General features: G+C 39.4%; 1 protein-coding gene across 4 annotated transcripts in view; it reads right to left on the bottom strand.

Annotated features, from left to right (window-relative positions):
* The window catches only part of ARHGAP29 (Rho GTPase activating protein 29), a 51,639-nt gene extending 28,253 nt beyond the window's left edge, over positions 1–23,386 (bottom strand). For all 4 annotated transcript variants that reach the window (XM_048312831.1, XM_048312832.1, XM_048312833.1 and 1 more), the window contains exons 1-2: positions 23,311–23,386; positions 20,217–20,562 (exon numbers count right to left, since the gene is read on the bottom strand). In XM_048312831.1, coding sequence (XP_048168788.1) covers positions 20,217–20,478 — 262 coding nt within the window. In that variant the 5' untranslated portion in view covers positions 20,479–20,562; positions 23,311–23,386. The remainder of the gene's footprint in view (positions 1–20,216; positions 20,563–23,310) is intronic.
* Positions 23,387–24,039: the final 653 nt, after the last annotated feature.

Raw genomic sequence — 24,039 nt, 5'->3', positions numbered from 1 at the left:
GGCACATCAGTCCTGGTAAGTAACTTGAACACCTAAATTAGGCCTAATCAGAAAAATTCTCAAACACACACTCCAAGATAGAGATGCTTTTTACAGCATATGCCTCTTACTATGCGTGTCTAAATCCCAACCCCATCTTAGTTTTTTAAAAAAATACTTCTTGTTGCATCCATAGCACAGGTTAAACCACAAGCTCTTCTGTTCTGTTACAGAAGAGGTGCTGGTGCATGGAATTAAAGTTTCTCATGTGCTAGAGTGCTGCGTTGCAAGTTGTGGTAAAAAGCTTTCAAAATCAGGAAAGTCTAGCTTATGAAAAAGAAAAAGAGGATCTAATACAAGCTGACTCACTTCCCCACCGAGCAGAGGCAATTCTGTGTTGCCTGTGGCCATGATAACAAACAGGTCAATACGGACAATTACAGTACAGTGCAAATTGATCCAGTGTTGCTCAGAGAATAGTTTCAACTCGGAGCCATTTTTTCTGGTGACAAGACACTAAATTTAGGCTAGAGGCACCTAAATTTTTCTGAGGAATCCACATACTACAATATGACACATCAGTACAGTAGATCACTGCTGCCAAGTGTGCAGGTGGGGGGGGCTACACACAAATTATATATGTTTGTATCAGGTACAATAGCAAGTCTCCTAAGGACCTCTGTGCTTCAGGCTTTATTTCCCTACATGCCATCTATCAGGAGACTTTTTTTTTCCAACTCAGACAGGCTTATACATTGTAGAAGGAAAAAACCTTCACTCAGGACGTACACTAAGGTAAAAACTATCTACCATTCATGGGCACATTTCCTGCTGGAAGGGACAAGGAAGCTCTATCTGTAACATGACACACAAAAGTCTAGGAAAACCCATTTTACACAGCAGTAAATTAGGGAAGTTCTATGTAACTTGTTAAAAAAAACCCCCCAAACCAGTTGTGGCTTTTTCTTCATTTACACCTACATATAATGATTTTTAACTGACTCAAACACAGCTAAGGCAAAAAAATTTCAAAAGCCTGGTATGCAACATGGCCATGATTCAGTGCATCCACATTAGCAGCAGAGGTTGTTTATGACAAACACACATTGATCTAAAGGCATACTATAGCTGAGAGTTCGCAACTTAATGGGGAAAACAATCCAGGCTTGAAGCAGTTTCCATGAAAGCAACAATAGTAGAAGCTGCAACCTCGGGTAAGAATTTTTTTATTGGGGATATGAAAGAAGATTAGAAAATTTTAAAAGGCATGAAGATACCAGGTAAAATCAATTGCTTATCCACGTCTTTCAATTCTATGTAACACACCTCAGATGATTAAAGTGAGCAAGCAGGAGCTTCAAAACAGAAAAGGGTGATTCTTCATGTAAGCGACCTGTGGTATTTCTTGCCAAAATACAGCATTGACACAAGAAGTTTACATGGAAACAAGGAGAGACTGGACAAGTTAAGTTTTCCTGTGGGTTACTAATGAGTCAGTAAATGCCTTGGTGGGTCTGGCCATGAGTTCTGGCCTGTGCCTTGCACAGCCTGTGGGTGCTGCTGCTTAGGAGCCTAGACCAGACTGGCCGCAGTTCAGTTCCTCAGCATCCATGACTGCTGCACCACAGCTGTTCCTACACACGAAACAGAACTGCTGCCCCTGAATTAACTTAATTCCTTTTGAACCTGCCTTCACAACTTTTCATTCAACTACTCCACACTATTCTACTGAACTACCAAGCATTGTACTAAACCAACGTAACTTGCAACAGCTCAAGAATTCTACTAAGCAAAAACAGTTCAGAACATATGTCCAACCTCTTTTTACTTTTCTCTAACTATTCAATTTTGGCAATCAACACAGCTCAGACAGTGGGTTAGACACAGCTTTAGCCTAAGCCAGTATGGCCACTGCCACCTTTTAAAACTCAGAAAAATTTTATAGCTGCCAGAAGGATAACAAATAATTTTAATGGTCCCTTCAGGCTTTAATCCATCATTTGTACTCCATCAATGCAACAATAAATGCTGTTGGGAGTACCAGGCAGCTCCAGGCAAAGGCAGTGATGAAAATGAAAAACAGCAAAGCTGTACTGATGTCCACATACTCAAAGCGTATCAGACAACATAGAAAATAGATCTTAAAATTACAGTAACATTATCTTCAGCAATTAGGGTATTAATAGTTAGAGGTAATTCAAATTAGTTCATTCAGAAATATGTCTAGTGTGTAGACTTAAGTTTTGAAATTCTTAAGGAGGTAGTCCTTGGAGCTTGTATCTTATCTCTTCCTACAGACCTCCAGAGGTAGACAACTATTCCACAGTTTTTCATCAGAACTAATTATTTTTATTGGCAGGGTTGGAATGGATGGGCTTTTATGAAGGTATTTGAAGACTATATGCCACAAACCATCCCTATCACCTGTCTCTGTCTAAGCAGGACATATGCAGTCCTCACATGAAGAGCATGAATATTGTGGTCAGTGGACTAGAGATGGTTTGCACAAGTGCACCATTTGACCAGAACTGCACCTCTTGCCTCACCAAGATGATGATGGTGTCCCCGCCTTCTGACACACAGATGCTCACTTGTGTCTGGAGAGAAGAGCTCCTAATCATGGGATCAGAACACCCATACCCCAGGATCCTTTTGGCAACATGCTAGGTAGACTTTTGGACCCATAGCAAATAGGGGAGGGGAAACAAGGCCATAAAGCAGCCCAACCAATGTACAGATTACTGTCAGTTTGAGAGTGCTCAGGAAGGAGCGTATCACAGACATACATCAAACAGCATGAATTATTCTTCGAGTTCAATGTGACTCACAACTACAGACTTGTCATAAGTCACATAGGTCAAAAAAGTCTCTTAAGGTTCCTTATGTGTTTGGTAAAGACAGAAAACCACCCCACCCCCCCCTTAAGACTAATTAAAGCAAAATTGATCCCAAAATGCAGTTTCTTACTATTAAAATTTGATAACATATCTTGCCAGAACACTAGAGCTGGGGGAAAAGGCAAAATAAGTGAGAAGGGGAAAAAGAAAGAAAATCTTGAAATAGACACAAGCCTCTTCAAGACTGAAACAGAAGTAACAAGCTTCAAAGGGAAATGCTAGTTGAAAACAACCACTGAGTTGAATCAAATGTTTATCATACCATCCAAGAGAACACTATCACTAAAATAATGCATTCAAGCAGGAGATTACTTATTTGTACTCTCAAAAGCAAAGGTCTGGCTACACCCAACTTCGATTTCTTTGTATTCCATCACTGTATCATTTGTTTACAAAATATCTGAAACATTGTTTCTGTGCTTCCAGAAGACAAAAGGTCTGTGACAAGTGGTGCTTGGGGAGAGGTGGGGGCAGAAGTCATCAGGAACCACAACTACACTGCATTCGCAATGACTGAGACCAAACAGACACTAAACCAGAGATTTCCTGTTCAGGACAGATTTAGAAACCTCAGGGAGCAAAACAGTCTAAATATGCCAGATCAACAGAAACACAGTTTTGATTCTAAGAAGTCTGAAAATGGTTGAGATCAAACAATGGTAGAGCAAATACTGCTTACAGTGTAAGGAATGCACAAGGAAATGTGTCTCCAATGAGTACCTGCAGCAATTCAATCTAACTGAAGTAGTCATAAAATAGATTTACTTTCAGTTTTGTTTCTGTCCCTTGTATCACTGTACACATTCACTGATGCGCACGAAGTCCTGCACCAGTGGATGCCATCTCTCAAGCTTAATAGCATGAAACGAAAAATCCACAGAATTCTAAAGCCATGACTGCCAGTGATCCTGCAACACAGAGGCCATCTCGGAGCACTTGAGTTCAGCTGTTCACTCAGGTGACTAGTTTCCTGCAATCTCCTGGAGGAGTGAGTCAGCCCCCTACCTCTCAAAAAGGAAAAAACAGCTCTTAAAATTGAAGGGGGGGAAAAAAAAAAAAAAAAGGCTTGGGTAGAGCTTAGTAGCCTATCAGCAAATCATCTTTCACCGGGGGGTTGAACTGTCATTCACAGGAGCTGAATACAAGCTCTTCCCAAATGAAAGCATACTCTGTGGAAGTGGAGAAAGAACAGGATGAAAAAACACATATTCAAAGCTGACAAGCCTAATATACAAGAATGATAATACTAAGCAGCTGGAAAGTCTGTCGTTTGCCAAGCCATCTCAGTAGCACACTATTGTCATTAGCATCCCACTCCTCAATGGTTTTGATCACCACATTTTGTAACAGCTCATCCATCTTTAATGTAAAAGCATAATCTACCTATTTTCTAATTTTACGTATTATCTCTTAAAGGGAAGTGTTTGTTTAGTGAGTTACTAAGCAACAATGTCCTTACAGCTATGGATTCTATTCACGCAAAACAAAATCAAATTTGCTCATCAAGCTTGTCAGCACCAGTCACTCTCCCTGCCAAGTCAGGGCTGGTCACAATACATGCAGTCAGAAAAGGCACTGCTGTGTCAGTTGGCTGGCATTCTTTTGTCTGACCTGATTTATTGTTGGCCCAAACATTTCTGAAGTTGTTTATGTCAACAAATGTTTGCCAGGATAAGTTTAAATACACACTAACAGTCTTTTCCCCACTACACTGCTCTTCAGACCTATACAGAACAGGCACACCCAGTTCCACTTACTGCTTCTCCACCTAGAATATTAAGGCCGTTGAACAGCAGCAGACTCTCTCTCTACTACTTGATTTCCACCAGTCTCAAAACAAGGGAAACCACTAATACAACTACTGTTCTGCTGTGGCTAAAAGTTTGCTTAGAACAGAAGTTGGTCACACTAATGAAAGACAGGGCAGCAATCTAGATAGAACAACTGAACAGTAACACATCCCTGCAAAATTCTTTGAGTCAGAATGCATGTGAGACTGTCAAAGCAGATATTCTAGCTCACAACATGTAATAAGGTCCAGCTTTCCATTAGAAGCTTTTTACAATTAGAAAGATGTGATTAGTTATGTCATGCATTCAAATAGTTTTCAAGAATGTTACACAGTGTGGAACAATCCACCATGTATACTCTCTACAGCCACAAGTTTATATACACAGACCAGTCTCTTTAGACTGGGGGGAAATCTACATAAACTCACCCCATTTGTCAAAATCTTACTATAAACAAAGTAACTTGGATTTTTGCACAAGTATTTTCTCCATCTACCTTCACGAACAAACTACGCCTTCACTATGATCAGCATCTACCAAGAACTCACTCTATGGACATTTCCAGTAGAATAAATGGAACTGATGAGAACACCTAAACGCCCATTGTAGCCATCACCCTCACTAGGTCTAGTCCTCATTTTGAGAACTCCCTTTGTAAATGTGTTCTCCTGGGATCAGCTAAAGTGTGTGTACTTCACCTCCCCTTCTACTTCTACTGAAAGATAGGAGTCTCAATTCCAGTTCTAAGCACCATTTCACATCTTCTCCATAAATCCTGGCCTGTTTCAGGACAAACAGGCCAGACAAAACAGTCTTGCAGGATGGTGGTGAGAACAAGCACACAAACTGGGAAGGAATTTCCCCAATATCTAGACTCACAACTTTTTATTAAAGTTTCACCATACAGAATGCAATCAGCTCCTCATCACTTTCAATCTTGGAAGGATTCAGAAGAAAGATGCTTGAGTAACCAACATTTCAATATGCAATACCAATATCTTGGCTAAGAGACCATTCACTCTTATTTACTAAAAATGTCATTTTTGATCTTAAGGTAAATTATATCCTGTTTCTAGTACATTATATAGAAGGATTACATGGTATCACTAGTTATGCCACCTAGGGAAGGGAAAAAAAATTAACATTGGAATAAAGCTGATCCAAAATAAAACAGATTTAATCTAAATTCACATTATCTTCATCTATGTCCATATTGCATACTAGGACACTGTCAGCACTCAGGTCTGAACCTGATCCAGACTATGAGACTTCCCAGTGAGCATCACAGAGTAGGCAAAACAATCACATAACAATGAACTGTGTGGAAATCACCTAATTCCTACATCTGCAGTTTGGCAAACAGTCCCAGATTAAACCATCATTTTCTTTTTCCCCTCCTCTCTCTGTCAGCCCCATTCTAACACGATTAACAGCCTGGCATATTTGTCTGATTTAACAGAGTTCACTACCACATTCCAAAGACCACAAGAATTAATCAGACATACAGTGAAAACATATTTTACATTGGTTGTGGTTTGACCATAGTAAAGTTATCTATGTCCCTGCTGTCTGGTCTACTGTCAAAGCAGCTTTTTCTTAGGCATATGTCTAACTACACATGAGTTAGACATGATTTTCACTGATTGTATGGATATAAAAACTTTTTCCTTTAATGGTGACAGAGATATTTGTTGGTGGTCATAGTTCAGGAGTGATGAGAAAGCAGCAGTCTTAGTTACTGTATTTCTTCCTTTATGTGGCTACATGCTGCAGATGTAAGGAAGGAAACATTTTAATTCACTGAAACACTCAGAATTTCTGGAAGAATTTATCTCTAAAATCTCTAGGCTGGAAGCTGCCAAATGCACTAATGAAGTCATCACCTTTCTACCCTGTGCACAATGCAGAATTAGAAGCTACCTACCCATCCGTCTGTCAAGAAACACTGTACTTGAAGCTTCCAAATTAGCAAGACAGACAGCCCTAGCCTTTTTTGTTCATCAGTATCACAGCAACCCCTGTTGTCATGGCATCATTAAAACACACCACACCAAATTCACAGTCTTTGGCAACATGTGCTCCAACCAATGTTCTAACCACATTCTACTGAAGCAAAAAAAATTACAATTTACAGAAAAGAATCAGTTAAGAAATTATTTCAATGAGGAAAATCTAGGGACATGTGAAGTTTGATTAGGAATGAAGAAAAGAAAGAAAAAAAAATAGCAACCCAAACCCCTGTATTTGAAATAAAAGTATAGAGTTTTGTAAGGGGTTTTTTTTTTTTTTGAGAAGAGCAATATACTGACCCAGTTCAGTGAGAATGCATTGAAACTTCCTGCAAACAGCTCACTGAATACAGTATATTGAAAGTAGCACTGTTTGATTTCAGTTATTCCACACAAATAATGTTTTTATAATACAAGAAAATACTTAACATTTAGCAAGTCAGTTGCCTATTTACAGTTAAACTACTAAATTTCATCTTAAAATCAGGTTGCACAAATTTAGATTAAAATAAAAAAGCACCTGGTACTTAGGGTTTTTTTTTTTTTTTGCAGATTAAGGGTAGAAGTTCTGCCTCTACTTTTTGAAATAAGCACTGTGTATATTAAAGGCTTGCAATTTTTGCAGAAAAAATATTCCTGGGTAAAACACAAAACTATCCCCCATTAGTTCAGCCTTACAGGTTAATTTTTTTAGCATGATGAACTTTTGTTATATATCACAAATGCCCAAATAACCCTTTCAGATTTGTCATTTGCTACCAGGGATTTGCCAAAATACAGCAATCTATCAATTTAAATTTGACCACTAACCATGCTGATTAGCCTCTGATGTGACCTTGAGCTGTGGTGGTTTTTGTTTTTTGTTAAACTGGGCTAACATTTGCATCCCATTTTAGTTATGGACCAATTCTGTACTTGTGAAGTCAAAACTTTTTTAAGAAGTCCTTCTTGACTACACATATAGAGCAAACCCAGACTAAATTAATTTTCAGAAATTAAAGTTACAAAAATAAAGATGCCTTAAAACAATCTTTTCAAAAAGTCAATAAAATCAGTGTATATACAAAATACATCAGAATAATCAAAATCTTCTAATTGTGCCTACACTGAAAGCAGTTACATATTTTCCTTTTGTTGGTTTGCCAACTGACATCAGCAGAAAAGCTGTTACTTCGTATTCATTTCACATTTAAATTCATAGATGAATTTCCCATTTGTTAAAGTGAGGAAGCCTTTCAGAAAAAAACCTACCACAATGCAGCTTTTAATCTATTTCAATATGCCCAATACGCTGTACACTACATGCCTTTAATTTTTTTATTCTACTAGGCTTGAGATTCCAGTCAACTAACCTAGATGTGTTCAGCCACACAGTTTAACCTTTAGAATACTTTAATCTTTTATTAAACCAAAATTTAGAGACCAGAAGCCAGTAATGAAAATTGCTAGTTTCCTTACGTACCTGTTTCTGACAAGAGAGAGTGAAAACACCACATGGTCATTTTAGTCACCATTCATTTCCCTGAATCTTCCCAGAGATTAAGAATAAAGCTAGGTGAGGATAATGCTTCAGAAGTTTCAGAACACATTTTAAGTTAGAACTGGAAATTGTCAAGTGGACATAAGGCTATATTCTTTAGTATGAACACATTAGCAATAAACCTGATAAGCCACAGTTCACAAAAAATCATATCCATTGAGAAAGGCAACCATACCACTAGTAGTGACTAGTTACTTATTTCTTATTCAAGGATATTTCACTAAAACTTAGTCAAACAGTCACGAGACTGAACACCTGCCAATGGAAGACACTGTTAAAATAAAATGAGAACTCTTATGCTCTAAGCAACTATGTTCCTTGCATACTGCTTCAAGTTCTGAGAGTACATGAAGCAATATTCACTCAACATTTACAGCACAAATTTTCTGAAAAAAAGAACAAATCGGAAAATGAAAGAATCACCAGCAGGTTGATCATACCATATCAAACTTGCACATAGAAAGGGCAGTATCAAAGTTATGGTTTATTCATTCTAAATAAAATAAATTTAACCTTCGGTAACCAGCATCGAGAGATTATCAAACAATACTTAACCTTTAACTCACGTTAATTTTAGTCTAAAATGCTGTTTTTGTTCTACGTGCTTGCTCCTTCCACTTTTATCCTAAGCCACTGACTGAGTGAAGAAGCTATTTTACTGCTGCCTGCCCACCTAATTTTCAAAAGACCGCACAAAGCCAGGATTATGAGATTATATGGTGTTAAACAATGGGTGTGTTACTTTATTCAATTATTTTAAAGGAGCTTTTTAAACACAATTATGGACTGCTATAGGATGTGACAGTAGTCCATTTCTGGTTTGTTGATTAAAAGAAAAAAGTTACACTTTAAAAATCAACATAGATTTTAAGTAGTATTCAAATCACTAAAGCAGCAGCTAGTAAAATTAGTTGTCGAGAAAACTGGTGAACGTAAAGGATTAAGGATTATTTGAAGTATTATCCTTCACTGAAGTCCTGCTGAAACAACCACCCAAGAGTAAAGCCTGACTGCGTAACTCACACAGGTGACAGAGCCATTTGAATGGTCCAAAGGAAATAGTTTAAAAATTCCCATTTACTAGACACATGAACAGTCAATCCCCACTGCAATACAGTGCTTTGGTATCAGTTATTTCACACCAAGGCATTTTTGATGATTTTGTATAAAGAGAAAACACAGTAACACTATCATTAAGGCAGCAACCGATGTCACGCTGGCACTTGCACCTTCCAAAAGACCACAGTAATTCACTGTACATCTCCGCAATAATTTTTAATAGAGTAGTATTTCTTCATAAATACCCTGCAACAGAAAGGTGAAAAACACCACAGAAATCATTTGCTTTGTGGTTCTGGATTTGCCCAGTTGTTTCTCCCTAGTATCACTAAAGTTAGGCATCAATGCTAAATTAAAAATTTATATGCTCCAGACCTATTGCTTTCTTTCCACATGAAGTGTGCAGCCACCGTCTCTAAAATCTCATGTCTAGTCGTTATCTGAAGCCATCTGCAGCTAGGAGGAGTTCTCCATTGCTTGCTAAATTTGTTTGCTCGTCCTTAACACAAGGGCTTCACCATGAATACCAGAAGGCATTTAATCTGACCACTCTGCAGTCTAAATCATACTGTGAGTTTCCCCTTCTTCACCACTGGCATAAGCTATTTATCACAGTCACTTTCTCAAAGGCCTTCAGGAACTGTCTTCACTCAGCTATCACAGTTCATGTATGCTGCTAAGCTTTCAGATAAACAACTTGCAGCTTACTCAACACAGCACAAAGAATATAGAACTACCCCTCAAAAAAGCTGCCTCCTTCAACTGCTCATCTCTCAGGAGTGGATAACCTACTTGTGAGCTGAGACCACAGCCCATTTTCTTGGCTACCAGTCTTCCGCTGCTCTGCGCCTCCAGTTTAGTGATTCCAGTAAACACTTTCTTCCCCCTTGTTGTCAGCACTGGACAACTTCTGGAGAGATCTTTTAGTTCCGTAGTTGTGGTAGTACAAAATACCTTATATACCCTGTACACAATGAATGAATGAAATTAAAAAGTCCACAGGAGAAACAAACAAAAAACTACACAGAAAAGCATCCTACTAAAGAATCCGTTCATACCATTATCAACACTAAAACAGCAAGATGAATTTGTGAACACTGAGCAGTCTTCAAGCTAATGCTTCAGGAATACCATGTCCGTAACTATTTCAGTGACATCCAATCTTAAAACTAGAGCTAAGAATATAGTTGTAGTCCAAAAGTAGAACATTAACTGAGATGTTACATTTCCTCACAACACCGAGCCCTAAAAATATCACACCTGCATAAACTGTAAAAATTTAAATTTAATACTTAGAGAAGAACTTGGAAATGCTAAATACAAAACTAACATCTGGCCCCAAGTCCTAAAGATGTCAAAGCCTCTTTCTGAAAAGGCATGAAGGTGCTTTAATTCCACCACACAAATATAATTCCTGCAACTTACTGATCTACAATCCTGCAATTGAGGTTTTCAATTATTTTTTCATTTTCATTTTTTAATGCATCTTTGCTGAAACTTCCTCACTAGGTCTTTCCCACCTTGCAGATTTCTAAAACTGGGAAAGTACTGAGACATTACCAGAGTTACAAGAACACCCGATTCCTTCCAAAATAAGAACCTCTCCTTACCTTTAGCATGTATGTGTAGCAACATCCACAATCCCACGGTCATTCTGTGTCTCACGGATAAGCAGTACTAACAGAACTTGTACCATCATCATGAACTGCTGCAACACCCACCTGTTGGCCCTGAACCCAAGTTATGCACAGCAGAGAGAATCAACATATTTGAAAAAGGGAACATGTTATAGAACTAAAATAGCTTAAATATCTGAAGCAGTTCAGTCACGACAAAGAAAACAAGACTGAAGAGGCAAGTTTTGTTAACTTAAGATTAAAACTGGTTTATCAACTAAAAATAACTGTAATTGACAAGTAAGAATTCCTACATACTTTTAAAAATTAGTCCAAGAAATTATTCAAGCAATAAATGAGGAAAAAAATGGTGAAAAGGAAAAAATCCTTTGTTCAGCTAAATCATAGCCTCTACAAAAGAAAATTCCTCAAGTCATAGGTTTTGCAGTTACACTGTTCTGTAACGAATGTCATTAAGATGAAAGTTTAACTCAAACACAACTATTTTCTACAGCCTTACATGAGCCACCTCCGTCTTCCAGAAAAAGGGGCATTTTAGGCGGACAAAGGAGTAACTCCCCATAAAATTCCTACTTTCCTGAAAAAATGGAAACAGCCACCTACAAAAATCAAGGTTCAAGCTCTGTACCAAATCTTCTACCGTGCCATGCTGTTCTAACTCTAATCCATTACTAAGATAACAAATCAAATCACTAAAACTGTCAGATTAGATGAACATTTGCTCAGAATTAAGAAACAAGTCGGCTTCAGTTCTGTGACCTAGCTACATAAATAGGAAGAACAAACACTTCCAACAAAACTTGTGAAAATGAATGGTTTAGTCTATGAAAGCTTCATGAAGTCAAGATCATTAAGATGACAATCACAGCTGTTAACTCTATGCTGTCAGGCATACAAAAATTATTTGTATTGATGTTCTTTTATGTGGCAACTTTGATAAACTGATGCATCAGCAAAATAAGAAAATGGAATATTTTTGTGGATCTACTATAATATATTTTGCCAAGAGTGGGAAACTCATTTATGGGAAGCAGTTTTTGTTTTGTTTTTAAACACAAGAACTCCTACATGTACATGAGAATTACTGTTTAGAACACAAGACTCAGACTGGATATGCATCAAATCTTATCTTTCAGATGTTAGGACAGAGTTCTTTGAGAGATGCAAATTGTTTTTTGGTTCAAGTGTTCCTGCTTCTTCAGCTGCAAACTACATTAGAAGAATTTTTGTTGTTGAAAGGCCTAGCTTTACTTTCAAATAGGAAAACATGACTATTCATCCTCTTCCTCACTAGTGACCTTTCATCTTGCTGATCTTGTAATTTCAGTTCTATTAGTCTAGTTGCTGTGATGGAAAGGGAAGCTAATACTAATTAACACAAGAGCTAAGGTTCCTTAAGTGTTTTGAGCTCCTTTTGTACATCAGAAGTGTGAAAAGGAGGAAGAATGAAGTTTTTCCTTGTATTCCTTTTTTTTTGTACTTCAAAAGCAACATAAAAATGAAAAATGCCTGTGCTCTCTTATAAAGAGTTCAGAGTTTTCCTAAAGAAAGATATGCTAATTATTTAAGTCAACAAAAATATCTGACTGCACATAAGGGTTGGTTTTACATTTTAAACACTCACGGGCCTTCAAGACACCCCCCCTCCTGACTGCTGATCGTAGACACTATAGCAACAAGTGAACATTTGTTCTGAAGGAATGTGGAGTATGCAACTGGGGGAGGGGTAGTACTATCAGCCACAAACTTATCTCCTAGTCCACTAAGTTAAATAATAACTTCAATCTTCCCTGAAACTGAAGAAATAGCATTTACTATCCAGCATTAGCAACCAGCATTTAACAGGCAGCTTACACTTTGACTATGAAGAACACAGATTTGCTTGAACTCAACTTCAAGAGGAGGTTGGTTTTTTCCTCTTGTTAGAATAGTGAAAACCAAAGAATTGTTCCATGACTGCAGATGAATTAAGCAGTGCACTACCACTGCAAACTTGCAAAACAAAACAAAATACCCAGCTCCTCTGGCTCTGGTCACAGCGTCTGAAAGCCCAAGACTCCCTGACAAAAGCCTGCAGACAGCAGACTCACAGAAAACAGGAGGCTTGGGCAAAACAGACTGTGGGATGATCTGGAGCGAAATGAAAAGAAAGGTGGAAAGTTCACTCTCCCAGATTAAGTGCAACAGTCCTGGGAAAAACCTATGGTTCATAGCTATGCTTGGGTAATTCCTGGTTCATAGCTATGCTTGCCTCCCATAAACTGACTATAAAATACTTCTTTTTGCATTGCTGTGGGTTTGCCTTTATCCAGGCTGTACCTCAAATTTCTACTTTCTTTGCATAACTTCTCAAGTTTGAGGAAGCTGGACAGGAACATGACCCAGGGCCAGGGATCTCAGTGCTTTCTGCCCAAGAGAGGGACCAGAAAAGGACGGGTGTGAAAGTCAAGGAAGCATGGGAAAATGACCAGGAGGTCTCTGGTTTGCTGTGGTCCTACAGCTCCACTAAGAGAAGCAGCCTGTCTAATTTTTTTCCTCTAAGTTTTGCCATTAAAACACCCAGAAGAAGCTCTTAAAAAAAAAATCACTACTACTACTACCTTTCAGTTCTTAGCAATAATTTTACTTGTTTAAAAAAAATTAAGGCAGTATTAAATTTGTTCTTATCCTTGTTTATATCTTTTACAACTTTCAGCTTGAAAGACTATTTCAGATTTGTGAAAGGACAATTTCAGTTTCAGACTGACGGAACTTATACTTAGCAGTGACTACTACTTGGAGGTATGTGAAAGGGTGTACTAAGGGTGTACAGTCAGAAAGACTGGAAGCAGATATGACTTTGCATGTAAGAAGCAGGTTTCAGAAAGGCAAGTTTAAAAGATGACTGTCAAATCCAAGCGTACCAAAAGCACAGTGCTAAGGTGACCGATTAATTTTCCATCTACAAAGGGCACTCTCTGCTTGCTGCTCTCCCCACTACCACCTCACCTTTCATATACCCCTGTCAAAGTTAGCATTCAATAATGTAGACAAAAGAATTGGTACAGGTTTTAGCAGTGTATGCTGTGATGGCAGACTGGAGGGTCACACCAACTCTGCCTAGAGCTTCACAGTCTTGTTCCATTTTAACCTCTGGCCACTCGTTCCTTTGCCAGCCACCTTCCCCCTATTTGCTGGTACTCAGCACAATCTTACAGTCAACTCATTGAACTGACCTGGCTAAAAATTAGCTCCTTTCTTCCTAGGATTAGTTTTCAGGCAGATTTGCTCCCAAAACTTGGCTTGCTATGCAGTCACCAGAGAACTACCACCAGTGTCAGGAAGAAGCAGTGAGATCACAGCCGCTCACGCAAAAGTTTCTTCGCGAACTGCTGTGGAAATAGACTATCAGCATGTTTAAAACAAAACCCCAAACATAACAAGCTTTATAGTAAGAATACAGCAGTTTTAAATGCATCGTGTAGATTTTAAGCAGTTACAGAACTGTATCAACAATTCAGCTGCTGATGGAGAAGGGGGAAAAAAAAAAAAGGCAGTTTCAGCAGGAGAACTGTCAGAATTTATTCCTTCCAGCTGCCCCAGCCTGGTTTAGTCCCAGCTTCCCTGCTACTGCAGCACACAAGGACACTTCTGCTAACTCTGCCATGGGAACAATAACACCCAAAGCAGCAAATACAAGTTGTCAGAATTCACCTTTTAACACTTAATCTGGTTCAGCAAGAGGATGAACAATCTCATTACAGGCAAATGCATTTAAAACATGCAGTTATTTCCTTGTGGATCAAGTCTGAATAGAGCTACAAAGTAAAAAAACCCTATATTTTAATAATAAATCACAGAATCATTCTTCAGATATTGCAAGCATATTACACTTTGACAGATTCTGGAAGTAATAAACATTAAAATTCCACTTTAGACTATTTGTCAACATCCTCAAGTATTTTTAATTCTGTGATATTATTTATTAGCTACTAGACAGTTCGTTTTCCTTTTTTTTTGTGCTACATGGAATAAGAGAGACAATGTGCTACACTTTACATGGATTCCTCTACCTTTTTCTAATGATTCTCAATGGTCATTTAATAATTCACAAGAAGGTTGTTTACACATTTGATAATCACTATGTTTTCACAGTTCCCAAAAGTTAGCTGCCCTGATCACATTTTACTTTCCCTTCTCTCGTGAAAGGTTATTTATCACACAAAACACTACCCAGCAGAAAAGCAGCAAAATCTTCCACACAAAGTCTAAAGAGATCAGTCCAACTGCCCTCAAAGCAAAACAAATATAAAAAACTCCCGCAAACATTGCTTCCAGAAACTGTTGCAAAGAAAAGTAAATACTTTATCAGATCCTCCTTTAGAGCAGTTTGCCCACCTACCAAGCATTCATATTATGAGGTGTCATTAGACAGGTAAATACATCTAGTTTAAGGTGTATCAAAGACAGCACCTTTCACTGAGAAACATCAAAATTGGAATAAAGAACAAACAGCAAAATTACACCTAGTATTAAATATTATCATAAATTCAATCTGTAATCTTCACTGCAATAACTAATGAACTTCAGATTTCCCTAGCAAAACAGGACAAACTGACTTTAAAGAACACTGCCTCAGAAAAAAAGGACATTAGTATTTTAGACTGTAAGAAAATAAAGAAATAAAAATGGAATGCTAAAAATACTGCAGTGCCTTAATCATACTAAAAATAGGGACAATATACATTATCAAGCCAGGAAGGGCTGAAGAGAAATCACTCACCTTTGAGCCTCAGGCACTATATTCAGTAAAAGGCTTCTGGCTTTTAGTGTAGCATGTAATTAACGCCAATCTCCGTGGTGCTAAAAGAAGGTTTTGAAGTCACTAGAGATTACAAGTTCCTCATTTTGAGGAAACTATTTACCTTGAGACACCTTTAGGATAGTCCCACTGGGGTGAGTATCTTATCCTTCAAAAATAACAACCTGATAGGTTTCAAGTTAGGTAGCATTCCTGATGCTTTTGAAAGTATTGGTCTTACTATAAAGAAAATGTAAACATTCCTGACCAGGCCATCCAGTTTCAGCAGTACTTTTGCCTCTGCTTTAGTTTAAAAACAGAAGCCAAACCAAACAAAGAAAAAAACCCCAACAAAAACAAACAAACAAAAAAATAAACAAAACCCAAAAATCTATCAAACTCTAAAAAATCAGACACATTCTGATCCTCAGAGAAATTAAAGATAATAGCTTTATCTTGCTAGTCTGATTTCTAAGATACCTGGGAAAAAAGAGTATACAAACATTTTAGAATGAACTACAATTTACATTAGTTGAAGATCGGATGAAATTGAAGAAGAAAGTTTTTGCTCATTAAAAGGATGCAGAATTACCCACATGAAGAACACAACATCACACTTTGAAGGTTACTTCAAAGTTTGTGATAAAGCAAGCAAAAACTTCCAAAATACATTCTGAAGTACAGTCAAGAAGACTACATATTAAAATGTAATTACTCCTGCACTTTTAAACCACATGCAAATTTTACCCTTAGAGCTATTCATAATGAAACACAGTATTTCTCACAGTCTCAAGGGCAGACCTTATAGTACATACTATATTTCTTAAAAAAAAATAAAAAGCAGCAGATGTCACAAAACTAGTAGCTAACTACCTTCAGAGTAGGGAAACAGGAATGCTCCCCCCCTTTCTAATGCAATACAAGCAAAAGCTACTATGTACTGTTGAAAGATGAAATACTTACTCTCAGTTCATAATTAAGAGACATTTTACTGTGTCCTAAATATTCTTTTGTGTGGTCTTTTTAAGCATGAGAAAATTAATCTCATTTGAGCAAAGACCACACAGTAGCATTATTTACTTAAAGCAACAATAAAGTTTATTATAGGCAGTAAAAGCTTGGACTGTAGTCACCACCCTCATACATAAATACCTATTGAAAAGATTCTCAACTTTGCATATCAATGCAATAAGCAATATTGCTTTTGAACTGGTTGATTCTCTAATACAAGTTTGTAAGAGTTAGGTCCTGCATGTTTGGGACAAGAACTAACCTCTTCAAGTTACCAGATTCACCTTAAATATAACTCACACACTCCAAAATCTTTAATATTTTCAGTACTATAGTCAGGTTTTTAAGCCCTCAGCAGGTCTCCATGGGAAGCAAACAACTTCTCAGTTCCTAAAACCGCTTTTACCATAGGAAGTTACTTCTCATCTTGAGTGCCACTACTCTGAAAACCACAGATTGGCTCCAGCCTTTAGACTGTATTTCCCTGTGTGTCCTACCTTTTCAAAGAGGGGTGTAAGTTGAAAGCAACAATAAAAGTTTCTCACACTCTGAGCCGATAGCTGAAATGTTATTGTTGGAACTCAAAAAGCATAGAGAAAACACAGAGAAAACTCACCAGCTTTCAAGCCATTATGTCTTAACAGTTTGTACTCCAGATTTACATTAGAACAGAAAGAAGTAAACCTGGGGCACATTAGAAAAACAGAATGCCATCAATAAAACTGAACAGTCAAATGAACAGCACTAAGAATAGCACAAATTACAGGAAATTATCTGAGTCTTCTAAGTATTAATTCAACATACACTCTCAAATCCAGCCTTCCAGGCAGGGATTGCTAGGGAATTTTTTTCATTTTCTTCTTATAAGAAAGAAGATTGACTTATTTTGAGTGTTCTCAATAAATTTCAATTATCTCTGACTTCATAAAGTACAAATGCTACAACTGAAGACAATCTTTCAGTTCAAACACAAAAACACAATAACAACTGTCCTTACTAGTACTAGCCACATGACAATCTTGCTGATCTGGAAATTGAGCTGAAGACTGGACCAAGAGACTGATGCAGTCAGTTGCACTAACCACCACTACAGTTCCAGCCTGTCAAGTAGAATTAAATACAAGATTTGTGAAACAGCACTGGATTTATTGACATAGGTTCAAAAAAATGCCCAGAGCTCTCCTTTAATGAAAACAACAGTAAAGTATCTTGATCTTATGCCTCAGATCAGAGCATTTATAACAGAATGTTACATCCAATGAGTACAAGGCCTAAGGGACAGCAAGAACCTAAAGGTATGAAACACACAGTATTTCACTCAAGACAAGAGACAACTGCAGCTCCCTCATGTCCAAACATCTGTCAAACTTTTAAACTCTACAGTTACATTCAGAGTGTTTTGGTTTGCTGTTTTGGTTGGTTGGTTGTTGGTTTGGGTTTCCCTTTGTTGAATGAAAGGTATCAAAAATTTATTCAGCATTATGACAATGAGACTACTGTAAGAAATTAAATCATGTTAGCATAAGGAATGCAAAGAGAAGTAGCCTTGGAATCTATGGAACATTTCATTTACCTAGTACTCCCCTCAAGAGACTTCAACTTATTCTTCATGTTACAAATCTACTTGCATTGGTACCATAACAAAACACAGTTCAAGTCTGTAATCCCAAGGCACTTACGTTCTAGTTTAGACACAAACACATGTTATAGCCCAAAATCTCTTAAGATTTTTCATCCAAGATTGGTTCACTACATCAGATGAATGTTAAGTGAACCATGGGTGAAAAATTGCTGGGCTCTTCCATGACAGCTCAGGTACCACAAACAGGGAATACAAGCATCAGTCAGCATGACACTGAAGGCACACTTGGCAATCAGCTGCCAACCACTGCAGACCCCAGCAGCAGAACGGGGACAGTTGGGAGCCACATGGCCAAGCATGAAGCTACGGTGCATCAGGAGTTTAGACAAATCTGCCAGAGAGGCAATACAACAACTAATAGTTGATGTAGAAGCTGAGGGAACAGTGGTTAGAAGCTGAAAGACCTACAGCAGACTAGGAATGCTTACCAAGCAAATATAAACAGTCACTGATGAAACCCTTCTAAAAAGGAAGAAATTAATTTCCTATCCCCACAACTGATTCCATCTTGGAATAATTAATGTAACTAATTTCAGGCTGGTGGTAAGCGGCAAGCATTACAAACCAGAATTTTATGCACAAGAAGTCTGCTCAACCACCTTAGAAGGTTTTTGTTAGTTTCTGGACAGACAATTGCGAACATTTCCAAACATCAGAAAATGCAAACCAAGCTATGCAGCTTCTAGGAGGTTGTCTCCAGCCAGCAGTAAGCAAGGCCAGCATTATGGCGCTCTCTATATTATGGGGACAAAGATCAAAAAACACTCCCAACTGTGGAAAAGAAACATCTTTCCTTTATAAATTATAAATCCTTTAAATGGACAACACTGTTTCACAAATTAATTCTATACCATAGTATAAAACAAGATGACAACTCCTGTCTTCCATGTTAGTTTTTTTGGATCTTCTGAGTTCAAAATTTTAAACTGACAAGTAATTAATTTGCTGCATGGCAACAGGAATACTTCAGTGTTTTAATAGTCCTTTCCTACAGGATGCCCATTTCATTCTCAGTAGCCACCAGACACCCAACCTCACAAATAACTGCTCATCCTGTGTGCTCGGCAAAAACCTATAAGGACACGACATGGGCACTGGTGTCAAACTATTGCTCTTTTAAGAATTGTTCACACACCTTTTAGCAGCAGTATTTCAGCTGTGGGCACACTCACTTGAACACAGAGGTGACTGCAAATGCTCAGCACTCAGGACATCTTATACAAAACTGCTCTGGTTGTTATTTCAGCTATTAATCTCACAAAATTTAGATAAAAGCTTTCCTGCTGAGGACCAAAACAGGACTAATGCTATTTCCCCAAAAGGAACAGGAACACAGTAACGCACACCTCTCACAAGCAAGAAAATTTGCAGTTTCCACCTGCTGGCAGAAGACGGTAAATACTTCTCTTGCAAAGGAAGACAGCGTAGTTATATTCTACCTTAAAACTCAAACTACTAGTGTATAAGACTTTCAAAGACCAAACCAGCCTAGAAAACTGAAATATAACCAAAATAGTAATAGAACTGTTTGGAATTAGAAAAAACGTCCAAGTGGTTAAAAAACTGATCGGTTGATGGTCTCACAAATTTAAGTATCAGCCTAGATATCAGCCTAGACAGCCTGCTAAGAACTTATTTTCCCTTGTTACGATTATGAAACAGATTGCACTCTTCTGGTAAGGAAATACAGAACTCAAACTAAAAACCATCACTTCCCGTAATCGTCACGCTGGGGGTGGGGAGGGAAGAGGAAGGGAGGATAAATGGTGAAGGTAAAGGGCAGGGGAAACAACCACAGCAAACACTAGTTAAAACATACAAATAGAGTAGTTAGGGTTTCAGAAAATCTAAGAATTAAGAAAACTGACACACCTTCTGAAAGAAAGGCTTCCTTCAAATAGAGTAGCACATCTGCAAATTTTCTGACATCATTCACCAGTTGCATGATATATTCTGGATCCACAACAGGATTATCATAGCAGTCAGAGTTGGAGCTAATGCTGCTCAGAGAGCTGCTCTTGGTGCTGCGCCCCATTCCCCAATTTCCTGAATTCGAGATGGTGAAGAAGTTGGAGGTAGACAGTCGGGCTAATCCCAAACCACGCTTGTTACTGCCGCCGTTCTGTCGCAACATCCCAGCAGCCGCTGTACTTGTAGAGCTCCCGCAGTTAACACTCACTGCCACTTGATGTCCATTGGACAAGCCAAAGGCGAAACCCTTAAAAATTGGGGAGGGGGAAGGAGGTGGAGGAGAAGGAAAAATGCTGATTAGTATAGAAATATATGTGAAGCAATACTTTTGTACTGACAAGATCCAAAACTTCTTTCAAGATGATACTGCTTTACATAAAAATGCTAACTGAGTACTATAAAGGCTTTTGACTATTTGAAGTTATTTAAATATGTACAGTAGATAGATTGTTGCATTAAAAAAAAAAAAAAAATCAATGGCATGCCAAAATTATTTCAAAAGCTAATCGTGATGCATGCTTATTTCATGAGAAAAGTTTCTTCCACGAATATTTATTCTGCGAACCTTAAAAATTGCATTCTGTACATTTACCAAGACCTATTCTTTACCCTGAGACGTTACTATAACTGAATACAACTGCAAAAACACTTGATGTGATAGACTATGATCAACATCCCTTCTTGCATGAACCACCAAGCTATATTCAGCATCCTGTCTCTTAAGACAATACACAGCCTTGATCCGATAGGATGAATTTTCTCTGTGAAGTGTGCCAAGCAAAAAACCATGGCTTATCACAGTTTGTCTTGGAAAGGAAAACATCCTCAAAGAAGTTATCTGGGCTTTTCAGCCTGTTATCTACTAATATGAAAGGCAATCAAAAGAAAGACATAGAAAAGTGAAGAGAGTGAACAAATATTTTAGTATCAAAGTTTATCTGCAAATCTCAGTGCAGTTATCTTGAATGATACTGCTCTGCTCAGAAAGTTCCACCATAAAAATGCACAAATTTGGGGGAGTATAAATTAAGCAACTACCTGCATTCCTTTCTTTTAGGAGAAAAAAAAACCAAAAAACCAGAAAGCTACTGAAAATTTTGGCATGTCAGGTTAAGCGATTCATTTCAAAGCAGCAAACTGCAGGTGGCAGAGTCAGGTATGCTTCCAGCAGCTCCCACAACGCCTGCTGTTGTTCTCTCAACACCAGGAGAAATTCTCATTGTTTACAGTATAGCATAAACACCACAGGGAAAAAAAAACAACCAAAAACCAAACTGGAACACAACAGCTAAAACATTAGTGTGGGTTGCAGACACATCTGCAGCAAATCTTCAAATTCAATTACTTTACCTAAAAATAAAAGTTATTATGAACTAAAAAATACAGGTTGAAACGGGTTCTCCTGCATATGTTTGTATTTGGTTAGACCAACTAAAGTAGTAGCACCTTTAGCACTTTGAACACTCCCACTATGAATTTCAATAGGCATTACTCTAATGCACTTCAATTATTTTTCCATTATTTCTGCTTTATTTCTGTTTGCAGTTTAAAAATATCAGAGGAAACATGGTCAAAGCAGTTGTTTTTGTAATTAACCTGCAAGCCTTCCAGGGAATGTGTGCTGGGGGAGGGGGAAGAAAACTTCAAAATTTAACACAAATTACCTGCTCTAATTTCTGTTTACTGCTTAAAGTCAGTACCTGTAAGAGCACTCATGACACTATACAAATAATGCAGATAATTAAGTAATTCCAAACACCTCAAGTAGATTGAAGTGAGGTTTACATTAAACATAGTATTTAAGTAAGTTTCTTCTGTTCCCACATATAATTCTCATGGCTACAAAGCTACTTTGCAATTTTACCTTGCAATTAAGGCAAAACAAGCCACATAACCTTCTCTCCTCTTAACAAGTGTGATATCTATTTGTATCGAGAAAGATTTTCATATTATTTAAAATACATGCCTCTTTTAAGTCTGGCCAGCTTCACAGTCAACTTTTTAAGTAGCATGATGTCTTAGACCTGTTTCAGTGGGAAGCCCATGCTTTTAAAGCTGTATTATTTTAGAAATGTTGCCTTTTTTGTACAAGTAGTACAAAAATGCCAACACTTTGAAAACTATGGAAGTGATGACAAAGTGTTTCTGAACGGAAAAAAACTTGAGAAAACCAAAGCTGAGCAGCTTAGCACAAGAGGCACCTTTTCCTCATAAATATTACCCCTTATGTCTGTTCCTCCTGTGTTACAAGGCAGATGGGGAAAGTTTCCCTCCCAGAACACATGCCTTTCATTACTGAGAAGTGTTTCATATTTCTTCAGGAGACTCTGGCTTTGAAAACGAAAAGCATCCACCAGCTTTGCTATAAACGCCTCCAGACTCCTTTGGCTCACAGCGAGCCATTGCCCGTCCCGACGGAAAAAAGATAAAAAAAAATAAAGCGGCAGATATTTCAAAAATTTGCTCTCCCAGCACAATTTCCCCAGTAGGGAGGGGAAGAAAGGAGGAAAAAACAAAAAGTAAGAAAAAAAGAAAGGAAAAAAGGGGCCACGTCGCTGGCGGGCCGAGGGCAGGGCCGTTCCCGGTGTCCTGGGTGGGGGTCGGCGCCCCGCCCTGACCCCTCCGCACATTCCCGGCGCCCCGCGGCCGCCCCGGACCGCAGGGCCCCGTGGCTGGCAGCCCCCGCGCAGCGCGGGCCCCGGGGCCGCGGCAGGTACGGGGCAGGGGCCGCGAGAGGTGCGGGGCAGAGCGGAGGTGGGCGTGCGGGGAAGCGCCCGGCACCGCTCCCGGGAACCGCCGGGCGGGGAGGTGGGAGTTGCTGGGGCCAGACTCGCACTAGGAGGGGGGCGCCGGGCCCCTCCAGCCGCCCCCGTTCGCCCGGCGGCTCACCGGCGCCCTGCCCCACGCTCGCCCACGGCTCCTCCCGACGGCGACCAGCGACGCTCCCCCCCCTCGCCCCGCCGCGGCGTTCCCGGTGCCTACGGCCGGCGCTTACCGGAGAGCGGTGGCCGAGCGCAGGCAGCAGCCGCGCCGCCGCCGGCCCCTCGCACGGCCGCCCCGCTGCCCATGTAGCGCCCTCCCCTCAGCAAGCCCCGCGCTCCGCCGCCGCTGCCGGCCCCGCCCGCGCTCCGCCATTGGCCGGGCGGCTCCAGGGGCGGGGCTCCGGCGGGACACGCCCCCGGCGGGCTCCGCAAGCGCCGGTGCGCGGGCCCGGGCGGGAGCGGGGCTGAGCGGCGGGCGGGGGAGCAGGACGGCGGCAGGTGCGACACGCGGAGCGAGGGTGCGCCCGCCGGGCCCGCCGCGCAGCGCGCACCTCCGCGGGGAGCCGAGACACACCCGCCGTTGAGCGTGCGTGCTAAGCGCGGGGAAAGGAGCCGCGCTGGAGCAACTGGGGTACACACAACAAGCTGCAAAAGTGAGGAGAAGTCCAAATTCAGGCCACGTGGTATTTAGCAAACAGGATTGCTTTTAAGTGATTTGGCCAACAAGAAACACAAACACCGTGGCAAAGCACAGAATAAATTTCTCATGCTCAACCTCCCACACTTTGTTTTCCTGGATCCAGTTTCTCACTCATTGTACAGCTTCCAGTATTGTTATGGGTGAGTAACGTGTGCACGCACACACTTTCTACTAAGCCTGCTTTTATTCCTGGATGAGCTCTGCTGGCTACTTAATGAAAATGAGAGCAGTAACAAAATTAATATATAACGACAGACTATAT

Source organism: Corvus hawaiiensis, chromosome 9 (genome assembly GCF_020740725.1).
Source record: "Corvus hawaiiensis isolate bCorHaw1 chromosome 9, bCorHaw1.pri.cur, whole genome shotgun sequence".
NCBI classification, from domain to species: domain Eukaryota; kingdom Metazoa; phylum Chordata; class Aves; order Passeriformes; family Corvidae; genus Corvus; species Corvus hawaiiensis.
The sequence above is the reverse complement of the archived record's forward strand: the minus strand, read 5'-3'. Positions and strand labels throughout refer to the sequence as shown.